The sequence below is a fragment of the Boleophthalmus pectinirostris genome, unplaced genomic scaffold, assembly GCF_026225935.1.
Source record: "Boleophthalmus pectinirostris isolate CB_2022bp ecotype Guang Dong unplaced genomic scaffold, ASM2622593v1 HiC_scaffold_9, whole genome shotgun sequence".
Classification (NCBI taxonomy): domain Eukaryota; kingdom Metazoa; phylum Chordata; class Actinopteri; order Gobiiformes; family Gobiidae; genus Boleophthalmus; species Boleophthalmus pectinirostris.
This window is the reverse complement of record NW_026571541.1, coordinates 28,327,207-28,352,216: the sequence shown is the minus strand read 5'-3', so window position 1 is coordinate 28,352,216 and position 25,010 is coordinate 28,327,207. Positions and strand designations below refer to the sequence as shown.

The 25,010-nt window shown below is 37.6% G+C and overlaps 1 protein-coding gene across 4 annotated transcripts in view; it reads left to right on the top strand.

Moving 5' to 3' along the window:
* Positions 1-25,010, top strand: part of fndc3a (fibronectin type III domain containing 3A) — an 88,223-nt gene that overhangs the window by 49,247 nt on the left and 13,966 nt on the right. For all 4 annotated transcript variants that reach the window (XM_055166755.1, XM_055166753.1, XM_055166752.1 and 1 more), the window contains exons 6-17: positions 2,940-3,236; positions 4,417-4,475; positions 4,641-4,807; positions 7,038-7,097; positions 7,183-7,321; positions 11,439-11,492; positions 11,574-11,698; positions 13,993-14,167; positions 15,615-15,701; positions 21,710-21,848; positions 23,793-23,861; positions 23,938-24,056. In XM_055166755.1, coding sequence (XP_055022730.1) covers positions 2,940-3,236; positions 4,417-4,475; positions 4,641-4,807; positions 7,038-7,097; positions 7,183-7,321; positions 11,439-11,492; positions 11,574-11,698; positions 13,993-14,167; positions 15,615-15,701; positions 21,710-21,848; positions 23,793-23,861; positions 23,938-24,056 — 1,490 coding nt within the window. The remainder of the gene's footprint in view (positions 1-2,939; positions 3,237-4,416; positions 4,476-4,640; positions 4,808-7,037; positions 7,098-7,182; positions 7,322-11,438; positions 11,493-11,573; positions 11,699-13,992; positions 14,168-15,614; positions 15,702-21,709; positions 21,849-23,792; positions 23,862-23,937; positions 24,057-25,010) is intronic.

Here is a 25,010-nt window from a genome sequence, read left to right as displayed (position 1 = left end):
TGCAGAAAGAGCCTCTGTCCTGTCTCTATCATGTCAGTGTCTGGGAGGATTTGAGCAAATTTCAGACTGTCTGGAGGCTAGTTGTATCGATCAGGTATGAGTGGATGTCCGGCTACTAAAGTTGAGATGTTTCTTCTCGTCATTTACACATACGGGTAAGACGTATCCTCCTCACTAATGTTCATTTAGCATCATAACTTACTTTATCACACGGCGATAAACTATTTGAGTGTGCTGACAATATCGCAGGCTAGTGTAGCAACTTCATGTTACACCTAGATCCATGTGTTAACCCCACAGACAGCGGCGTTTTCTGCACTCAGGCTGCATGCATCCGCTGTGTTACCAAACCACAGAGCGTATATATGAATGGATTATGTGTCAAACAAAGAATCCATCCATATATTAGCTGCATCATTTTATTAGGTGCAAGGTTCAAAGTGTGAGGAAAGAAGTAGCATCTTATAGTTCGGAAATTACGGTAGTTGTTACAATATTTTTAAGAGTAAATACAGGCAAGACATAGAACAACGGCAAAGGTATAATGTGCAAATGGCCATTCGAGAGGCAACAATAATTCAACAACAATGCAATAACAATATGTAACCGAAATGCCATTTTCAGCGATGCAAATAGAACAAGAGTCTAGCAGTGACTGCAATACACCAACCCACTGTTGATGGATAACCCACGTCTGGGTCATGACAGCTTTGTATTAGAGGAGAAAGTGTCAAAGACTTCAGTTCATGTTAAAAGGGGATGTGGTTGTGGGTTTGACAGTTCATGTGAGGTGAGAGTGTATCTGGGCTGCAGGAAGCCCCCTACAGGCCCTGGCAGGAGAAGAAGCAATTCTTCAGTGGAGTTCAGTCTTTAGGCTGTAGGTCTTCTCCATCTGTTCGCCCTCAGATCAAGGAAACCTGGCCCGTGTTATGTGCCAAAGCTCCAGCGAATATTCCCATGTACATGTAAATAACATTAATCAACTCAAGCGCTAATAAACTGTTATAATATTGTGCGCACAGTCCAATTCATGTCACCAGACCTATTGGAAATTACATGTTCAAAATGTTTAAATAACAATTGCATAATACATTACTAGGGCTGTAACGATATCCAAGTCTGTATGATATTTATTGCGATAGTTCACGATGTGGTGGGGAGACTCACGATTATGGATGTAACAATATCCAAATCTCTCAGTGCGATATTTTCACGATATATATCTCACGGTACGATATTGACTGTGATATTTTGTGGAGGTTAAACAGCTAAAACTGTGAATATGTGACTTTTTCGTCTTAAAATGCCTTGACAAGATTTAATCCAAAGAACTAAGACTTAAAAGTGCTTAGAACTGTTATTTCTTCTTGTAGTCTACACTGAAATGGAGCAAAGGATCATGGTCTATGTAGTTCCTTCTGTTTTTTTTTTAGCTGTTGCTGCACCATAACGCTTTGTTTAAGCAAAAAGGCTTGTAATTTCATATATTGTGATGGTCCACGATATTATTTTGAGAATTTTGACGATACATTATTACGATATTTTGGTTATTGTTGCATCTCTATACATTACTAATTATAGTCACGATTCATAGTAAATAACATTTGCCATTTCATTTACCATGGTTCAGTAATAATTCATCATTGTTGTAGCAAACAATGAGTCAATTCATCCATAGATAAAAAGTAGAAAAGTGCTCAAATAAAGTGATAAAGTGCTCGGTGAAAGCCCAACCTGCTGCTCAGCTCTCCTCTGGTGTCTCTGCTGTGTCTTAGACTTGGACTTAGACAAACTTTATTGATCCACAAGGGAAATTATTTGGTCACTCAGTCTAACCTGACTGAATCATAGTGACATGATAAAACAAACCCGACTGGCAGTGCCGTGTGAAAACGAGAGCACTGATTGGCCAACTTGTCTATGTGACTGTGTGATCCTAAATCTCACGTGAATGTTGGAAAATACTGCAGGATTTGGAGCAGGAGTAGCGCTGATATATAAATTGGGGAGAATGACAGGTTGGTCAGTAGGGCTGTGCAATTAATTGAATTTTGATCGTGATTTTGATTTGTGTGTCAAACGATCATTATATTTATTTGATTTTTATATAGAGAGATATATAGATCATATTATTTATACAGAGATTGTAGAACAGCTGGACAGTTTATTTTGGATACATTTATGTTTTTTATGCCTTATTTCATGTTCAAAATATATCTTATTCATTTAAAGTTTTATACATCACAAAACTGCTCTAAGGTTCATATTTGTAGCCTACATTTATTTTCAGTTTAAAAGTTTTGCATAAGTTAACAGTAACAAACTGTATTTTTTGAGAGAGAAATGCTGAATAAATGCATCGTGTAACAAAAAAGATGATTTTTTTTTTTTTGTTACACGATGCAAAAGATTTTTCCATAATCGAGCAGCCCTATTGGTCAGAATTTAACACAAACACGTTCTGAAATGTGATTCCAATATCAGTTTGCCTGCTCATATTTTAGTCTTTGACAATTCATTCATTGACAGTGAATGAGTTTAAAATGAGCATTACATTAAATGAAAATTTGATAAAAATCCTATAAACCTACCTGTGTAAATACCAATTCAGATGCCACAATGATCATTAAAAAACTCTTTATATAACAGTACGTTCTTTTATGTTACTTTCTGGTCTTATATCTGTATAATCCCTCAGTCTTAGTGGTCCTTGGGATTATACTAGTCTATCTACTTTTATATTGTTCAGGATCATTCAAATAATTCATTCCTGTCCTGTTGATGTGACTTTTTAGTATTGATAACTTGTTCAAATGAGTATCTAGTTTCGATTCTAGTTTTCATATTGATTAGTATCTGATTTTCCCTACATTGTAACGTCCTCATTCACTTTTTCTCACTCCCAAAGCACTCAGACTTTTTATATTTTTCTTACCCAGTCTCTGCAGATTCCCACACACAACACGGCCGGCCACCCTTCGTCCACCGAGACGACCGAACCAGTAAAACGTACGAGCGACTTCAGAAGAAACTCAAAGACCGTCAGGGAGGAGGGGGGCAGCCGGTGAAGGACAGCCCCCCTCCGTCGCCCCACAAGAGCTGCAGCAGCCCCTCCACCCTCGACCTCCACAACGGGCTCAGCGGGAAGCCAGCGGACCCCGACCAGGGACAGGCCAGTCATGCACCGGGCGGCATGGAGGCACAGATCGGCCCAGGCAAAAACGGAGAGTCAGGAGGTACGTACATGGAAATACTACGTTTTTTTAGACTAATGGGAAACCTGCACCTATAAAATTTAGAATATATTTTTTGTAATACATTTGGTAGTGTTTTTTGTTTTCTTAAGGTGACCAAGTGTATATAATAATTACAAATAAGCTTAGCCGTACATGTTTTCATAGTACATGTCCATTTTTCGTTCTCAAAATATTAAATTTTACTTATAATTTCTTGGCCCCCTTTCTATTTTTTTGATCATGCATCATTCTTATGTCTTTCCTTCTTTTTTTTTTGTCATGTTCATTTATCAGATTTTGTATTATTAATTTAATTTTCATTATATTAAATAACTATATGATTTTTTTTGTCATATTCATTTAGCAATTTTATAATATTAATTTGATTTTTTTTCCTTTTTTTTTTTTTCCCTTCCTTTTTTTTCTCTTATCTTGAATTTCATTATTTTGAATTACAGGTTTTAATTTGAACTCCTGAACATAATTTTGAGGGAGTATACAGGCAAAATTAAATATAAAGTACAATAATTTAAAAAGCAAAGCAACAGAAAACATAGTTCCAGCTTATCTTTCCTAGAAAACCTGACACAACCCAAATGCAAAAATAAATAAAAAACACAAAAAACAAAAGACCGTGCTTTAGTGCTGTGCAATTAATACAATTTTAATTAAATTTTCAATCTTTACAATCCTCAGTCAGTAAGAGCATGTGGTTTGGGGAAGAAATTTGTTGCGTGGAAAGTTCAGAATGATCTCTGTATTATTTATACAGATGGATATCAGTCTGGTCTCCACTCCCACTGTTGCATCTCGAGCCAGAACCAAACATGATCGAATAAAATGACATTTCTCTCACCTCAGATGAAGAGTTTAGTGCGTCGCTCACTGATTCTGCAGAAATGCGCAATGTTTTTCACTCTCCTGGCATTTTTTATTCTTTCTAATCCACCAGCCATGCCCATCTTCCCCCAGTGACCAAACTCCCTCCACCAGAAAAGTTACACACTTTTACACATTTAAATTGTTAAGTCTGTATCATTTTATCTTCAGGAAAATATTATTGAAAGTATTTTTTTCAAAGACAAATTAAAATCTGATCGAATCGTCAAAAAGCATCTCTTTTTTGTCATATTGCCGAGCCTTACTGTGTTTAATATGCTAAATGTGTTTGACTCCACAGAGCTCGATGAAGAGGCTAAGGCTCTGCTGGCTCTTTTAAGTACCATCAGTAAACCAACAGTGAGTAATTCAGTTTGCTTGCTTAGTTAATATTTTAATCCCTAAAATAACTCCCTTGATCACAATGGATTAATGAGAATGTGTTATTCAGATTTTAGTATTAGATGCAAATTGTGATTTCATGGTGTAGATTTTTCATATTCCTAACCTAAACCTTGTGCGCAGGTGTCTGACATTCAGGCCAGAGGAGCAGTGGTGAGCTGGAGCGCCCCCACAAAAGCCGAGGGGGAGAACGGTAATTCGGAGGAGGAGCCCAGTGTCCCCGAGGCTCTCAGTTACGAAGTGTCCATCTCTTTTAGTGGGAAGGACGGGAAGTACAAGACTGTGTACTGGTAAGTAGTGTTATCGCGATACTAAAATTCCAAACACCACTAAGGAATAGACTCGACACTCAATACCAGTTTCGATACCATTATAAAAAAAAACACTTTCTTTAGACTATTTTTGTGTTGCATTTTATCTGTGTAGTCCCTCATTGGTCCAGGTAGGTTCCATAGTGATCCATGGGCTTATACTGCTCTATGTGGGTCTGATCCTGCTCAAGATCATTCTAGAGCAGGGGTCTCCAACCTTTTTACTCCAGTGAGCTACTTTTACAAAACAAAAATACCAGAGAGTTACTAGTTTTAGCAATCACAAGAAACTGCGTTAATATAACAGGGTAGATCTTACAAGTCTTAGGTCTTAAATTTCATGTTCTTAAATTAAGGCCTTAAAAAGTCTTAACTTATGTTGTCCAAGTCTTTATTTTCACAAAAGTCTTTCTTTAGCCTGTTTTTTTGTACATTCAATTGGGCTGCAGTGTATTGCTAAATGGAGGGAGGAAAAAAAACAACGTGAATGAAAATCTAATTTGGAGTATGCGCAAACAATGCTTACTTTGTCTTGTTAGAATGTTATAAATGATTTTTTGGCCATTTTACAAGCAATGCATACTACTATAAATGAGTTCTGAATAAATAACAAAACATACTTTTATTATAAAATCTTAAAGTAGTGAGTAATGGTCATTATTAGAATTGGATCTGGTGTTTTTCGCCCACATAATGATTGCGTCTTAGTTTTCATTTAAGTGTTATTAAAAAGGTCTTTAAAGTCTTAGATGAGGTGCAGTCAGATGCCTATAAAACGTCAACCATTATCCATAGTAGGAAACAAAGTTAAGCATCAAAGTGATACATGCATAATGGTAACAGGCATTTAATTAATCAAATTTTACTTATTCAGCATAATACTTTTCCTTGGCAAGCTACTTGGAAGGGGGTGGAGAGCTGTATGTTGGAGACCCTGTTCTAAAGCTTTTCAGAAAAGGTTAATTTCTGTCCTGTGAATGTGACTTTTTTAGTATCAGTACCTGCTCTAATGAATATCTAGTTTCTATACTTTAAAAAAATCAGACACAAATTGATTTTAATATCAATTTGTGTCTGATTTTTAGCACTTTTGACAGCCCTACTGGTAAGAGCCGCCATCATGAGTTATGTGCTTGTGAGCCTGTGCTTTTAGCTGACACACTATTCTGGCTTCACTGGCAAGTATTTTTGTAACCTGCTATTAAATAAGAAAGCTTGTATTGAATAATTGAAACCCCTTGTTTTAAAATTGGTGAAAATTTGGAAATAAGTCATTGCACAGTACGATCTCTGTTGAACAGCTTTTGAAATAAAAGAACAAAAACCTGGTGAAATTATTATGTGATACCATTTGTTGTAAAAATGTGGATTTATATGAGACAAAAGCAAAGCAAGTTAGTGAATGAGTCAGTCAGCAGAAGATTTTTTTTTTTTTGTGGTTATATGCAAAAAGCAGATAAAAGTCATGATTCATACAGGTTTAATCTGCCTTTATATAAATACATTGTTTCCTCTTACTTAGCTGTGGTCGGATACATAGAGATACGTAATAATTATGAAAGCTTTTGCCACGTCTGTCTGTCTCACAGAGGCTTCACAAACTAAATCAAAGTAGAGAACCTTTTCCAATCTCAGCATCCTTTGTGCGTCAAATGAAACCCTTTGAAGGGCCATTGAGCCTGCCTGCTTTAATCTTAAATGGAAAGTATATAACACATACTGTTATCTACATGTTGTATAAATATACTGACTTACTCTGTCCTTGTTGTGCTGCAATGATTCAAAAAGATGCAAATCATTTTAAATACAATATTTGTGTTAATTTATGATATTAGGAAGTAGGACTGAAATTGTTCATCAGCTATAAAAAAACAATGATAATATGCTGATAATCATAATTAATTGACATTTGTTATCTGGACAATACAGACACAAACAAAAAATACCTTTTTATAACAAAGTCTGTAGCATTCGAAAATCAAAATATCAAATAATATCAAATTCCTGATTATGATGATGATACATTATTACAAAATTTTCTAGAAGCCTTCAGTCACCACATTTCAACTTTGTTTTTATATCTGTTTTTAAAAGATAATGTAAAATATAAATGTGTGACCAGTTGTTTACAAAACTGTTAATAGTTGTGTTCCTAATGAGCTTTATTTAACTGTTTTTATACTAAATCTCCTCTTCTCTTTTGATGCAGTGGCGAAGAACTAAGTGCAACTTTAGAAGACCTTCGACCAGCAACAGATTATCACGTCAGGTTGTCCTACTTTCCTCCTCGTCTCTTTGTGTCCTTAAATAGAAATCTGTATTGTAATGACCTTTTTTCCCTTTATCCGCCTCAGGGTCCAGGCCATTTGTACCTGTTTACATGGAAGTGTGTCTGAGGCCGCCAGCTTCACCACGTTAACTTGTGAACCCGAAGCTCCCAACCCTCCGCGGAAAGCCAGTGGGACCAAGAACACTCTGGTGCTGCAGTGGAAGGTAGAGTACAGCTGACAGTGATGGAGCTGCCAAGGAACAGAGCCAGGGGAAGTGCTCCATAAACCAGCCACTGGACCGATGCATCGCGTACAGCTTTCTACTACTTTGAGCTTAAACCAAAGACGGGTCCATTGCGTTTAGGTTTTGTTGTTAAAGGCTCCATATCACGCCGTTTTCTGATCTATGCGATAATGTTTCCTCATCACAAACGTAGCTGCAGTTGTGTTTTGTTTCATTCACACATGTTTAACACATAATTTCTTCTCTCAAACTGACAACACTCTCTACTTCTACCTTGCGATGTCATGTGGTAATAGAAGAAGTGCTCCATACACGTCTTTATAATTATTTACATGATTTCAGCCCTGGAATTGCCTATGTCTACTGAACTAAATGTAAAAGGTAGCTATCTGCATGGCATTACAAGGTGGAACAGAGCATTTTGAGCTTTGGCGATGTAGACACACTAATAATTAAGGATTACTCTACTCAAACGTGTGTGAATGAAGCAAAACACAAATTTTGATGAAGTACCAACATTCTGCCGTGGCTTAAACTGTAATATATTAACTTTAAAGAGAGGGTATTATACTTTCTACCATGTTTAGAATGTTGTTCCCTCGTCAAAAACATGCCTGAAGAGGTTTTATATGTCATCTGCGCATGTTTCCGTAATTTAGCGATCTCTCCCAGGCCCTATTTGAGACCTTCTTGCAGTTAACTGTAAGATTCTGTCAAATGCTCAGCACATAAGCCTACATCATCCATGCTCACAATTCTCCGTGAATATACAGAAGCATGATTCAAAACTGTACACAACAACTTCACAAACCTGATGTGATGTGCAGTAGTTTCTCTAGTGGGATGCACGCTGATTGTAATATGGTAGCGTTCTGAAGGGGGGGGCAGAGAGCAAAGGGAGAGGACACTCAAAAATGAACGTGCAACTTTTAAAACATGTTAATACAGCGAATACAGCATTTTCAAAACAATAAACAGTAACATGGTGATCTAAATATGTTACATAATTCATCAGCCGGTTTCACTTCGTAGAAACTATCTGATCTGGCATTAGGATTCGTTTACTTGACGGTACATTTTATTTAACCAATCACTGTTATTTGGTCGTGACGTATGTAATTCACCGGTAAGCTCTTAAGCTTTTCCCAAATCCCCTAGGCAAAAGGGCAGTAACCTCTTTCCTCTTGATAAAGTTCACCGAACATTCTCTTTGTTCCGGGTTTTAAATACAGAATGTATGGCTCTTCGCTGATTGGCTGGTGCCTGGACTCGCACTTCCGTTTCCTTACCTAGTCTGTGGAGAGAAATTGAGCGGAGGGACTAGGTGGTGCCAGCCTGGTTAGCAGTGAATACCCCACAGAAGTTAAAAAAAAAAAAAAAAAAAAACTTCTTAAATGGCATTAGGCTCATCACAAGACAAAGAAAAGTTCTTACACAATATTTTTTTAACAGTTTCTATATATTGAACAAAAGTTGATATAGGAGTTATCGTGACCTTGTTGATAATGGGACTCTTATTGCGGTCAAATGTAATTAACTTGACTCATTAGAGCAGTTTGGGGATTTGCTTCTGACGTGCACAGTTAAGTAAAGGTGTAAGAGCTGATTTCGTCATCTTGTACGTTCCCCAGACGTCCTTCGACTCAAAATAACAAACGAATGAGTGTAATGGAGTGATACAACCGATCTGTCCATAACCTTGGTTCTGTCACAACTATTTTAGGACTTACTCACATATTCTCTGGTTTAACAGCGTCAAAGTTGTGATTCATTTCATTCATGCTTTTTGTTAAATGGGCTGGGATTTCTACAATTCCCATATTGCTCTGACGTCAATGAGATGGTTCTGAATGTTGATGCTGCCCCCAAAATTCTAAATTGCACCAAAAGACGAATATATCAGAGTAAATAGATTATACTTTTGTTCAAATTTGGACAAAGTAGTGCCTAAAATTCCAGATGTTTTTTCAGCTGGTGCCATAAAATAAATAAATAAATATAAATGTCTTTATAACACTTTTTAGCCAGAAAATGGACTAAAATAAAAGCATGTTTTTAGGATTTTTGATGTTTTTTTTAGGCTGATAACTGTAGACAAATGCATCCTGTGAGCAGACTTGCACTTTAGACTTAGACTTAAACAAAGTATTGATCCACAAGGGAAATTATTTGAACACAGTAGCTCAGACATCATCACATATTATAATAACAAAGAGTAAACATATGAATTGTATGGTAATTATAAACTCTAAATGAGTAGCAAAAATATCGAGGTGTCAAATAAGGGATAAGTATATAACTGTATATGTTTGGGATGTAACAATAACCGAAATATCGTGATACTGTATCGTCAAATGTCTCTCAATAATATCGTGGGTTGTCACAATATATTGAATTTCAAGTTTATTTGCTTAAATGCACGGTTTTATAGTAGCAGTAGTTTATAAAACATAGGGAACTACATATCCCATGATTCATTTCAGCTCAGACAACATGAAGAGATATGTTTTTTATTTAAATGCTTGGGATTATGATGGTAATAATTCACACCAAAATCTTGTCAAGATATTTTAGAAGCAAAAAAGTGTCCCATCTACAATTATATCAGCCTCTTCAAAATATCGCAATAAATATCGTACCGTGAGATAAATATCATGATAATATCATTCCGTGAGATTTGGATATCGTTACATCCCTAGTATATGTTCAAGTAAAAGTAAAATACAATAGAAATAATAGTAATAAAATATTTCTAAATTTCTACAATCCTGACTCATATTTGGCCCAATTTCCTCTTTTTTGGCAACAACACAACTCACGCTAAAAAGAGATTGCAGTTGTTTAAAGCTAAAAAAGTTCTAAGCATCTATCTATTGATCTATAGTTATAAGTAACAGAAAGTGTACCAGGGAGGTTGAAGTAAGAAGCTAGATTTGTTGGAGGGGGATATGACCACCTGGGCTGGCAACCATTTTGTGTACTGTGGTCCAAAGCAAGAAAAATTATCTGATGAAAGGTTTATTTTTTTGCCGAAACGCAATTTAAAAATAAAAGAAGAAATACAAAAGCTTTTGGACATCTGCCATCTGAGTGTGCTATGCATTTTTTAACTTTTATTTTAGTAAGAAGCTTGGTTAACATTACCGGCAGGCCCGTCAACAGAAATTTGGGGGAAGAAGCCTCACATGGGCCCTCCTTTAATATTACTTCTTAGGCAGAGGTTCCGGTTCTTGGCCCCTTAGACTTTGGGGCCCCGGACAACAAACCCCTTTGTCCTCCCCTGCCTACTGCCCTGGTCAGTCAGTGAGATATATGCACTAATAATCCTCTGTTATGATAGATTTTTACTAGCCTGATCCATCAGCCGGTTTCACTTCGTAGAAACCGTTTGACCTCGCAGCATTAGGATTCGTTCAACTCGACGGTAGGCCTTTTTTTTTTTTTTTTTTTATTTTACCAATCGCTGCTTTTTGCTCATGATGTTTGTAATGGCCACTAACGGAGCTAACTGGTATATTAAGCTTTTTCACAAATCCCGTAGGAAGAAGGGCAATAACGTCTTTCCCCTTGATAAAATTCACCAAACATTCTCTTTGTTCCGGCTTTAAATCCTCGATCTTCGCTCTTCTCTGATTGGCTGGTGCCCGAACTCGCACTTACGGGGTTTTTGTGAATCGTCTAGTGTATTCTGATTCCTGACCTAGTCGCTGGAGAGAAATGAAACTGAACTGAGGCACTAGGTAGCACCAGCCTGACTAGATTTTTACTACATTATTTACATATTTTATACATTTGGTGGTTAATAATACACTTTTGAAAGGTAATTGTGTTTGTTTGATGATTAAGGAACAAAAACAAAGCCGGACCTGGAACCTGGAAGTAGTGATTATCACTTAACAACTCTATAATATTCCACAGTATGACATAAAGCATAGCAATCTCCTTGGATAATATAGATTTAACTTTGTTTCCTTAGAATCGTTCAGGTGATCTTCCAACTCCTTAACCTTACGCAGTGATGCTTTACAAAAAAAATTAATAATCACAATGCACATAAACGAAAAAGCTAACGTAAACATCTCTCTTATGTCCGCAGGCTCCATGTGACAACGGTTCCAAAATCCAAAACTACATTCTTCAGTGGGACGAGGTATAGTAAGAGTCTCCTTCACTTTGAAATGCTCTCCGCAGTCATTCGGTCCATTTGAGCTGTTGAACTTGTCCATTAAAGGGGAAAGGCAGTGGAACATTTGAGCAGTGCTATTACGGCCCACAGAAGCAGTACAGAGTCACCAAGCTCTCTCCAGCCTCCAGATACTGCTTCCGTCTGGCTGCCAAAAACGACATGGGAGTCAGGTATATAAGGCTCTTTACAACTGTAACCGCACGCTGCCTGCTTTCTATATGGGTGTCTCATTCTCTCTCTCTCTCTGTTTCTCTCTTTTTCTCTCCCTCTCGTGCCTTTTTCTCTTGTCCTTTTCTCGTCTCGTCACTCTTTTTCTCTCCTGCCGTTTCCTCTTTTACGTCTCACCATTTGCTCGCTCTGTCTGTCTGTTTGTCTGCGTCGTTTTGTCTCCGTCTCTCTTCTCTCTTTCCTGCCTTTCCCTCTATTCCTTCTTTTATTCTGTCCCCCTATCTCTTGTTTTTCTTCATTTTCATCTCCTCATCCTTTCTCTCTCTCCTCTGCCTTTTCCTCTTTTCCTTCTCTCATCCTGTCCCCCTATCTCTTGTTTTTCTTCTCTTCCATCCCTTCTCTTTCTGTCTCTCTTGTGGCTTTTCCTCTTTTCAATCTCTCCATCCCATCACTCTTTTTCTCTCATGCCTTGTTCTCTTTTACATCTCTCCATTTGCTCTCTCTCTCTCTATGCCTCTCTATTTTTTGTCTGTGTCTCTCTCGTCTTCTCCTGCCTTTTCTCTTTTCCATCTCTCTATCCCATGTCTCTCTTGTCTTTTTCCTATTTCCATATCTCCATTCTCTTCCTCTGTCTCTCCCACCTTTTCCTCTTATCCATTTGTCTCTCTCTCTCTCTTTCTCCTTTCTTTTTCGTTGCTCATCCCATCCACCATCTCTTTCTTTCTCTGTCTCCACTGCCTTTTCTTTTCTTATCCTTTTCAATTTCTCCATCTTGTTCCTCTTTCTCTCCTCTCTCCTGCATTTTCCTTTATTCCATTGCTGCATCTCATTAATCTGTCTTACTTTCACTCTCTCTCTCCTGCCTTTTCCTCTTTTTCCATCTCTATCGTATCTTTATTTCTCTCTCTCTCTCTCTCTCTCGCCTTTCCTCTTTTCCATCTCCATCTTTACCTCTTCTTGCTCTGTCTCCTGCATTTTTCTCTTTTCTCATCTCTCCATACCATCCCTCACTTTTCTTCCTACCTTTTCCATCTTTCATCCTGTTTCTCTCTCTGTCTTTCTCTTTCTCCTGTCTTTTCCTCTCCATCCCATCCCCCTCTCTGTCTCTCCCTTTCTCTTGCCCTTTTCTTTTCTGTCTCCATCCTGTCACTCACTCTTTTTCTCTCTCTCCTTCCCTCTCCTGTCTGTTCCCTGTCTCTTTTGCCTTGCCCTCTTTTCCATCTTCCTCTCCTTCTCCCTCCCTTCCTTCCTCCCCGTCCTTGTCTCTCTTTCCCCCTCCCTCTCCATCTCTTCATCTCTCTTTCTTGCTCACTCCCTCCCTCTCCATCTCTGTCTCTCTTTCTCCCTCCATTCCTGTCTGTCTCGCTTTCTCCCTCTCTCCATCGCTGTCTTTCTTTCTCCCTCCCTTTCCGTCTCTTCATCTTTCTTCCTCACTCCCTACCTCCCTCTCTGTTTCTCTTTCTCCCTCCCTCCTTCACCGTCTTTCTTTTTCCCTTGCTCCCTCCCCTCCGTCTCTTCGTCTCGTACTTCCTCGCTCCCTACCTCCCTCTCCGTCTCTCCTCTCTGTCGCACCCTTCCTCTTCGTCTCTCCATTTCTCTTTCTCTCTCCCTCTCTCTCCGTGTCTCTTTCTCCCTTCCTACCTTTTTGTCTCTCGGGCTCTTTCTCCCTCCCTCCCTCTCCGTCTCTTTTTCCCCCTCCTTTCCTCTCCATCTCTTTATCTTTTTCTTGCTCACTCCCTCCCTCTTTGTCACTCTGTCTCTTTCTCCCTCGCTGTCTGTCTCTTCGTCTCTTTCTTCCTCACTCCTTACCTCCCTCTCGATCTCTTTCTCCCTTGCACTCTCCCTCTTCGTGTCTCCATTTCTCTTTCTCCCTCCCTCTCCATCTCTTCATCTCTCTTTCTCGCTCACTCCCTCCCTCCCGCTTTGTCGCTCTGTTTCTCTTTCTCCCTCCCTGCCTGCCTGTCTCTTTCTCCCTCTCTCCGTCTCTGTCTCTCTCTCTCTCTCCCTCCCTCTCCATCTTTCTTTCTCCCTTTCTCTCCATCTCTTCATCTTTCTTCCTCGCTCCCTAACTCCCTCTCCGTCTCTTTCTCCCTCCCTCGCTGTCTCTCCGTCTCTCTTTCTCCCTCCCTCGTACCCTCCCTCTCCGTCTCTTTCTCCCTTCCTTTCTCTCCATGTCTGTTTCTCTTTCTCCCTCCCTCCCTGTCCGTCTTTCTGTCTCTCTTCCGTCCCTGTCCTTCCCTCCCTCCTCCCTTTCTCCTCTCTCCCTCATCTGTCCGTCTCTCCTTGTCGTCCTCAGTGAGTTCAGCGAGGCGGTGGACCTGTTCACCTCTTGCAGCGTGCCTCTGCCCCCCCTCCCTCCGGAGCTGGAGAAGGCGGGGGTCACCTGGCTCTGTCTCAAGTGGCAGCGGCCGCAGAGCTCCCCCAAAGAGGACGACATCTACTACATTCTGGAGATGGATGAGGAAGGCTCGGTATATGATTTATTTTTATTATTTTAAATGCATTATCTTGTAAAATATTATCTCAGTCTTAGCTCTAAGTAGTGTATAGAAGTAGCAGCGTGGTAGATCCTTAAGTACCAAAGGGAAGACTTAAGAATGCATTTTTGCGCAATAAATGTTCACATGAATTTTATTGTCTTTTATCGTTGAGCATAAACAATATTACGGAAATGTCTACATAAAAAAGTAATTCAAGATTGGCAATAAAAATGAAATAAAGCAAAGTCAACATCAGCATTTTAAATTTTAATTTGAAAATGGTAGCGCTTAATAATAACTACATCATAATTGGCCTTTGATTAGGTTGACCAGATGTCCCTATTTACCCGGGACAGTCCCAGCTTTGAGCCCTGTGTCCTCTGTCCCAGCATATTTATACAAAAACAATGAGTTGTCCCAGTTTTATACAAGAAATGTGCCAGGTGTCCCCATGTCTGACCAATTTGACTCCAACCAACCAACAATACATTCCCCTCTTTATTGTCATTTGTTTAGCTAAAACATAGAAACCATGCTTGAAAATGACCATAAGTAAAAAAAAAATTAAAAAATTGCAACAGCAGTCCCTCAGATTATGACTGACACACAATTGAATCAAGAATGGACAATGTTACGTGCTCTTTTCACAATTGTATTTATACCAACCATCCTAATCCAGGTGTGTCCCAGTTTTTAATTCTGAAAATCTGATCACCCTACCTTTAATTCATGATGAACAAATAGTTAACAAGGTTCCCATGGTCATGGAAATCCTGTTAAAGTCATGGAATTATGTAAATTCAATGAAAGTTTTGGAAATGTCATGGAATTTTAATATCTCTTTCACGCAACTACAGCGTTCTGTTAAGTTCTCATTCGGCTATTATGATTATTTCCAAATATCTGCGCCTTTTGTTTAAAAGAGACGACAATAAATGCACTGACAGTATTTTGAAGCTATAATACCAAACCAAAAGGTGAGAGGAAAGGGTTAACATTTCATATTTAGCCCTAAAAATCTGATCAATTCTACACATGTAGGTGCCATAAAGTCATGGAAAATTCATTTCAATTCCATTTTAGGCCATTAAAAAGTCATTCAAAAGTGAATGAATGAAAATAAGTGGGAACCCTGAGATGAGAATGATTCAGACTGAGTAACTACTTAATTAAAGCGATAATTAAAGGGTAACTTTTTTGGTTGGGGGTCCATCATGTTTCTATGGACATGTCACTGTCACAGACCCTTCTCCAGAAAAGTTACACAATGCGCCTTGTAAGTGTAGCTATCTGGTGTTGAAATAAAATTTAAATAGTCCCTTCAAGCACAGACACGTACATATTTTTCATTTCTAAATATTGTTAAAAAGATGCCCAAAGTGTGCCATTCTCCTAAAATGTCATGTTTACCTAATTGCTTCCCATTTGTGTATCTCAGGGCTATGGATTCCAGCCGAGTTACGATGGTGACGAGCTCTCCTGCACCGTCAGAAACCTCCACCGAAGCACCAAGTACAAGTTTCGGGTAAGCCCACTCACGCAGGGTCATCTGGGGACATGACATGACACATCTGACAGGGAGAGCAGCAGACAGGGGATCGCCTTCGGGCCCCAGCAGGTCCCCATGACGCACCCGTTAAGACGAGGCTGTGAAAGGCCTGAGCAACTGTGAGCTGAAGACTGTCAGCAACCGCATCAAATGTGTGAACTGGTCTTTTAATAGGCAGCACTTTTTGGTTATAAAGAAATGCATAGATTAACTACTTGTTTTGTCAATTATTACTTGCATTTAATGGAGCTCCTACTGTGTTTGAACCCGCATGGGCTCTCAGAGGCTGCACTAGCACGGACATATGACTGCAGGTGCTGGGGTTCAGGTAGTGACTATTCAGATCAGAGAGAGGCAGTTTAGGTTCAAACCAAATGGATTTCAGCATTAAAATTGACAACCCAAATGGATAATCATCTTGAGAACCGAAACACCAAATTATATTAAAGCATAAACAAATAGGTATCGTGTCCAGTGTTTATAAATAAAACATAAACAACAATTATAATGACTGATTTAATTTTTCTCAGTAAAAGCAGTATTTGATTTGAGCACATTTTCCTCGTATCTGGGGACATGGATAGGTCAGGTTTATGAAATTTAAAACCAAAATCATATATTTCCATTAAAGGAGTTGTAGTGTATCCCTCTGAATAAAAACTGAGACTTAACTGGCGATTTTTGCGTCTAATGGCAATAAATCCTCCAATCTGCCATAAGAACTAAAAGGAATACAAAATACAGTGTGTAAATACACATACACAAAACTCAACGCAAGTTTGATTATTATTTACATTCATCTTGACAACACCAATCAACAAAGACAACGGCCAGAAACACAAAGTTATCCAAAAGAAGTATTTAAATCAATAAAATATCTTTGTGCCTCTTCAGAGGGGAAGCTAAACAAAGGCATAGAAAATATCTGAAAAAATCTATATTTACATTTGCTCCGTATAACGTTTTTACACTAACCGGAAACACACCCTTCAAAATAAAAGCGCTAAACGTAAACGCAAAAATTAATGGTTAAAAAGTGCAATATAAATTTTTTTTTTAAATGTCACAAGAGGTTTTAACCAAGGCAAATTATATACAAGAGTTATAAAAAAAAGTTTATGATTTTTTTCATTCAGAAAATGTGAAAAAAAAAACAACTTTATTTTGTAGCTACATGACACATGTTTGTAAAAAGACACTTTTCCCAGATAAAATTATGACATATACTTAGTCAGTATTACTAGTCGCAAGTTTATTCAGTTGCTAGACCATAACGTTGGTTTTCTTTTCGTGTTAAATTGTTAATTGCTGTGGCAACGGTTCTAATTTTCCATCACTCTGAAAGCCATGCATATTTCCTCCCTCGTTATTGGCCAATCTTTCACAGTAGCACAAACGTCTTCAGACTGAGAAGGAGCAGGATTAAGTGTTTACATGGATATTAGCCGCTAATATTTTCTTACAGAATGGATTATCTGAGCTTTACACAACAGTGTTGAGTGAGTGGCTTTCAGAACAAGACAAATCAGGCCTCCCCGCCCGGAGAGACTGCATTCACTCCGAAAGGGTCCATTCTGGTTAAGCCAAATATAGACGTTCATTGCAGTATTAAAAAGCCTGTATCCATAACTAAAATGAGACTGTGGAAAAATATAATCTATTTATTTTACATTGCATTTTCTCCAGTAATAAACAACACAGAGGCTACTAATAGATTCATAGAAACATGGGAAATGAAATACCCGACAATATTCCACAGAATTCATTTTCTGTCACACTGCATTTTCAAGCGAGACAAAAACAAAAGGTTAGGAAAAGATTTGGAAATGAAATGGAAAGGAAACAACTGCCTGACACTATCCCAGACTGGTGTTTCTGTGTGTGTGGTGCAACATCCGAGTGACAGGAAATAATACGTGGGTGGGGTTAAAAGTTCAAACTAAAACTAAAACATATTCCTGACTAGTCACTGACACTCCTGACACATTCCTGACACTCGATACTTAATACTGATTCCCATACTACGATAATCAAAACACCACGTCTTAAGACAATAGAATGTGATTTTCAACATTAAATCATAGTACTTTCTTTCATATTTCCATAGCTGTGTAATCCATCGGTTGTCCAGGTGTTATCCTTGTTCTGGTAGAGCTCAAAATCATTCTAAAGCTTTTCAGGGAAGGTTCATTTCTGATTTCTGATGCACTGTGTAACTTTTCTGGTAGCGGGCCCGCAATCTGCTTGTTTCCATGTCGATGTTACTGCTTTCCCTTGAATGTTTCACGGTATTACATTAGACTTACAGTATGTATCTTGCATTTATACAGTTTCACTTGTTTTTATGCTGAAAAATACATTGAAAAAACTGTATTTTATATGTATTCTGTGAGTGGGATTTGCCTCTCCACTAGGGGTGTGCAAAAATATCGAAATATCAATATATCGTATCGTTTAATGTGATGATGCAGTATTGATATCGTGGGCTGCTGTATTGATATATCGCCAAGAGTATTTTTTGGTATATTTTACCAATTTATTTTGTTACAGCGCTACAGTTTTGTTGTTTGTTTAGAGGAAGGAAACTTTTTCATGCAACACATTTGACATTTTCACTGTTTTGAGGATTAAATTGGGTTGTTTTAGATTAACTTTGCACAAGAAGTGGTTTAACAAAGACTTAGGATCACAGCCATGATTTAGCCTTTATTTTTTATTGAACCGTATCGAATCGATTTGAAATATATCGACTCGAATTGTATTGAATCGATAGCTCACTGTATCGAGATCGTATCGTGGCCTGTGTATTGAGGTATTTATCGTATCTGCAACTTTTTAATGATAACCAGCCCTACTCTCCACAGATCTAACCTGTAACTTTGCATGGCTATATCGTGTGCATGTCACAACCTTGTCTACATCCTGTCTCCATGGATATAGACAAGTTTAATGCCAAAATATGGAATTTTCAAAGCAAAGCAATAACACCTCAGCGGAGACAATTAGACGATGCAAACTCCACCAGAAAAGTTACATAGTGCACCTTTTATTATCAGTTAGTATCTGATTTTTGATACTTTGACAACCTTGACTCCTGCCTCACGGTTTCGTTGTGTTTGGGAGTTGCGTAACAGCTGAACCCTACCGCGAGTATAAGCCTTTGACAACAGCAGGTGCGCTCTTTATTTTGCTTAAGAAAATGGCATTTCTAAAACCACTATTTGTGTAACGCAGATTTAAAGTATTATATTAGCCAATGCGCCATATATCCTAATAAGAGCCGCCGGGAAGTCTGTGATTGTCCAGCTGTGCGGAGAGAGGCGAGCTCTTCTGAACATGTTCGCCTGATGGTGGACGCAACTGTGACTCTAATGCCCCAACAGCTTTTGGAAGGATATTATCGTTTTGTCCTTTTGGCTTGTGTTTATTGCTATAAGTCTGGCTCCAGCTGGATCATAAAGTAGTAGTAATTTCAGGGAGTTTTGTCGGCATTGACTCTGCTGCATAGATACTTGGCAAGCACAATGATAAGAGCTGTCTATATATTTAATGTTGGTAAGGACTGGAGAATAAAGATGAAACAGCTGCAGTATTTGGTAATGCAAAAACGTTTATCTGCATTAGAGTGTGTCAGGTGTTATCAGGTGTTATTCCCCAGCTTGACAAAATGGAAGGAAAAACGTAAAGGTCCTATATTGTGAAAAATTGACTCTTTTTGAGCTTTAAAGGTCCATTTGTGTAACTTTTCTGGTCAATAGAGATATTATAGCTTCGTGGAGATATTATTGCTTCGTCTGTCATGCTTCACTGTATGGCATTAAACCTTTCTATCTTCATGGAGACCAAACCACACCAAGAGAATGCCTGTTTTTCTAGATGTATTTGAGCTATAAAACCCACCTGTAATTGAATAAGTGTAAGGTAGAGCTGTTTAATGTCATACTGTGGAAAAATCCAATGACATACCATATATTTTGAGCTATAACTGCTCTTAAAATCCTTTAATTTTCTCAAAAATCAACAGTGCAGCTTATAATTTGGTGCACCTTATGTACCACTTATGGTTGTGCTGACTGACCTACAGTTAGGGGTGTAACAATATCAAAGTCTCACGATACGATATGGTCACGGTATGAACCTCACGGTACGATATTTATTGCGATATCGTGGGAATCTCGACAGACCCCCAACCAAAAAGTTACACAGTGCACCTTTAAGCCATGTTATAATGTTGCTACCTCAACAAAAACATACCTAGAGTTGTGTTTTGTTTCATTCACACGTTTAAGTAATCCTTTATTTTTAGTCTGTCCACATTTCCAAAGCTCAAAATGCTCTAGTGGCATTTTTGTAATTATTTATTATGAGTTTCGGAACTAATGAGGTATTTGCGTATTGATTTTTTTTTTTTTTTACCGTAGCCTGGACCTCATCTTAGGACTCATTGACCCGTATCATTATCAGACTAATCCACACTGCAGCGCTGGAGCCGAGGTTTCCGCAGTTTCTCCTGCTTAACCTTGCGATTGGTCGTATCTATTACTACCACATTCCACATCTTATAATGACACTTTCCTTTAAATCCAATGTAAAATGGCTGCTTTCCGTTGAAGTATAACACTATTAACCATCCCCCGATTCAGCCCAGTGCTTGTGACGTGCAGCTGGTGATAGTGTTGGTGATGGGACTGCCCCCTCTTCTGCTCTCTTCATTACTTCACAGTCACCGCTTGTTCCCTGGAAACACAGTAGTGACCTTTCCCGCCTGTCCTCACTGAACCTGTGAAAAAAAAGGAAAAAAATTGACTTTTCTAGAGTGTGATGATGTTGTAAGCCCATATGGGGGAGGCTAAAGGGTTTTTCCTATTATGGAGTCCTGTACCTATTCTGGATCAGCTCTGCAAGAAACTCACACAATTCTGCAAAAGACCAGATCTCGTACGAACCCACACTGTTCAGGTGGACATGTCTTGTTTTTTGGACCTGCTGTCTGCACCTTTCAGCTCACACCTGGCTGCTCCTGTCAGCACTTACAAACAGGAGGAACAGAGATTTAGAGATGGAGAAACCCGTGGGGGAAAGACTCAGTTACTTTACTTGTTTTTCTTGGAATGGTTCTGATCTTTGGTGATATTCTGAGGCTCTGATGGAGACCTGAGAAGAAGTCGCAATTTGTTCTGTAAAAAACACTCAAAATCGTTTTACGGTAGTATTTTATTTGCACTTTCATGACAAATATCTAAAAAGTAACTTCACAAATGTTGAACCTGATCATTTCTATTGGTGATTAGACCTAAGAACTCATTGTACTACAACAAAAAACTGCAATTTACAGGCTTCCCCCAGTCATGGAAATTCTGTGAAAGTCATGGAAATTGAAAATGTCATTTTCCATGCCTGGAAAAGTCATGGAATTTTGTAAATTCAATGAAAGTTTTGGAAAAGACATGGAATTTTAGTATCTCTTTCACGCAACTAGGCAAGGCAAGGCAAGTTTATTTGTATAGCACAATTCGTACACAAAGTAATTCAAAGTTCTTTACAGAATAAGAAATACATTAAAATCATAATAAAAACTAATCAAAACATAAACTACAGCGTTCTGTTAAGTTATCATGAGGCTATTATGATTATTTCTGAATTTTTGCACCTTTTGTTTAAAAGAGATGACAATAAATGCACTGACAGTATTCTGAATGTTAAAAACCTATAAAACCAAACCATAAGGTGAGTGGAAAGGGTTAACATTTCATATTTAGCCCTGAAAGTATGATCAATTTTACACATGCAGGTGCTGTAAAGTCATGGAAATTTCACTTTAGGTCATGGAAAAATTTTGAAATTTTGTCAGTGAAAAAGAGTGGGCACCCTGAATTTAATAATAATTTTAGCTGCCCCCATCTGCACTGAATATTACTGGACTGCAGAATGTAATGATGTTATGTGAAACCCAGTGATGATTAGCGTTGACACTTGTCGTGCAGGTGGCGGCGTACAACTCTGAGGGCAAGAGCAACCCCAGCCAGGTGGTGGAGTTCATCACTAAGCCAGACTCCCCGGCCTGCCCCTCCAGACCGGCCATCAGGGGACGAGTGCAGCCCCACAGCTTTAAAATGGCCTGGGGTAAGGGTCCACCGCACTAAAAACATTATGGTTTGTACATCCGAGCATGTGTTAGGGTCGTGTTCAGTTGAGGTTTGTGCTGACACCTTCACTGACTCATGCTCGTGACATTAAGACGAGGTGGCAGATAGTGAGAGCTTTTTAAAATAACGTAGTGGGAGGATTAATTTCTTTCACGGTCAGTTATAATTATAGATTACACTATAATGTAACACAATATATTTTTAGTAATGTGAGGTGGTAATAATTTTAGAAGCTTCATTTGATTTATTCTATATATTTCAATGAAAATATTAGAAAAATTAGACCTATTAAATGTTTAAATAAGAAATTTAATATACAGCCTGCCAAATAAAACCTATGAATATTTGAATCTTTAAGGATTTATTTTTATTTATTTTTTGTTGGTGTCAATAAATAGTGAATTTAGGGCTGCAACTAACCAAAATAAATTGTCAATTAATCAGGCGATTATTCATTTGATTAATTGATGAGTTGTTTAGTTTGCAAAAAGACCATGTTTATGATTTTTTAATACATTTGACCATAAAAAACACAATAAAAATACAAATTGTACACATTTCCTAAGCTCTACCTTATGACATGTTGGTGAGTATATATTCAGCATTTCTCTCAAAAAAAACCAACTTTGTTATTGATAATGTATGCAAAACTTTCAAACTGAAAATAAATATAGGCTACAAATATGAACCTTAGAGCAGTTTTTGCGGTGTATAAAAGATAAAATTAATAAAATATATTCTGAATATGAAATAAAGTATAGAAAAACATAAATTTATCCAAAATAAGCTATATATCCAGCTGTTCTACAATCTGTGTATTTAAAAATAATGTAAATATACTTATTTATATAAAAAAAAACTTACATAGTATAGTCCAGAAAATAATCCATTGATTACTAAATGCATTTAAACAATTTCAGTCATTGATTAGATGTGATGAATCCATTAACTTGTTTCAGCCCTTGTTCAAACTCTTCTCCGTGCTATAGGGTTGATACTTGATATCAATTTCAATCTCACAATGATGATTTTTTATTTTTTTTTTTAGACAAAAGACTAATTTTCAACACAAAATATAACTTTCTTTATTAAGGATAGGACAAGATCTAGTGCCACAAGATCTCGCAAAACAAAATTTCCACAAGATTGTGCACACAGTCTTGAGATTTTTTCCCATGTTTTTACATTTGGATTGGGCAAAAAGAAGTACTGGTGAAATACATTTTTTGAGAAGCTGTAGTCACAAAAGCAGTGCTATAGCAAAAAAAAAATAAATAAATAAATGGTAAGAATAAAATTGGGAACTTGACTGCACAATTTATTTTTAGCAAATATAATGTGTCAAGTCTCTCGTCTTGTCTCATCTTGTGCAAATTCTATTCATTCCACTCCTATATTTTATGTTAATTATATGGGCTTATACTAGTGCAAATAAAACTCAAGATTATTTTAAAACTTTTCACTAAAGGTCAAAGTTTTTGTTATTTTGCTATTTTTCAAATAAGATGTTTGATGCTTTTGACAGCCCTACTGCGAAAATGTCACAAAAACATACAAAATGACACTGTTTGTTTTACCAGTTTTATTAACTTTGTGACACCCTTCCTGCAATGTTGTGTTTTTGCTATTCCTTATAAATTGATTTTTTTTTTTTTTTTTTTTTTTTCATTTTTGTTTTGCTTGTGACTTTTATAACTTATTTTTCTATTTTATTTTGACTTGTACATTTACATTTATATAATTATGCCTTATTTGACATCAGTCTCTTGCTCTTTTTTGCCACTTGCTTAGAATTTATTATTATCATTTATATTTTTTTACTTTTTGTTATTATAATATCTTGTGATGTGTGAGCTACTGTGTCCTTGTGGATCAATAAAGTTTGTCTAAGTCTAATCTTACAACTCCATTTTGTATTTAGAACCTCCCAAAGACAATGGCGGAGCAGAAATCACAAAGTACATAGTGGAGCTGTCTGAAGGATTAAGTGGTAAGTCTCCAGCTCATTCCCTGTGTTAATATGTCTGAGACCACACATAACCTCCTGTGTGTGGTGTGGTGCCCAGGTGCATCGTGGGACCTGGTGTACAGCGGCCCTGCCACAGAACACGTGTGTGAGGGCCTGAAGCCGGGCTGCTCCTACCAGATCCGGGTCTACTGCATGAGCGAGGGGGGGCACAGTCCGGTGAGTCCCATTTACACCACCTTCATGCAGCACACTCTAGACATAAATGGACATAGCTTAACCTCCAGCTCCATCGACTCTGGCTCCAATTAACTTTGCATTGGAAAAACCATCACCCCCACTCTTTAATATGGAACTTCAAATTCTGAGCCTCACTGAGCTTCATTTGACTGGAGCTGAACGCTATGGGTGACACCACACTTCCTTAGTCCACTTGTCTATCATTATCACGATTATTTTGGTCAATATTGAAATCGCGATTATTCAAACGATTTTTTTTTTTAGTTACACAATGCATTTATTCAGCATTTCTCTCTCTCTCTCTCTCAAAAAAAATTACCTTAGAGCAGTTTTTGTGACGTATAAAACATAAAATGAATAAAATATACTTTGAACATGATATAAATAAATAAATGTGTCCAGAATAATCTATATATCCAGCTGTTCTGCAATCTTTATATTTAAATAATAAAATAAATATACTTATTGATATAAAAACATATCCCAAAATAAACGTTGTTAAGCTTTATCGTTTTGACTCGATTATATGAGTTTGGACATCTTTTGACACACAAATCGAAATCGCAATCAAAATTCATTTAATTGCAAAGCCTTATTGCACAGCTCTGGGGCCACACTTATTTGGAATGAAATAAAAAATAAACATATTTTATAATTTTACCTCATACATGGATTAAAGCTGTATTGCTTTTATTTTAGAGGTGTTTTTTTTTTCTTTTTTTTTAATGACATTTTTTGTAAGGCAACCTCACTTTTTCATTGCTTTGTCATAACATAAACTCTTACCAGTCTTACCAGCTTGTTAAAACAATGATATTTACTGCTTTTTATGAAGAAATACAATTAATATAATGCAGAATTAAAGTTAAGTTAAGCATTTTGGCCCGAAACCTTCACAATGTTTTCTATTTCTCATGTGGCCCCACGGAAAAA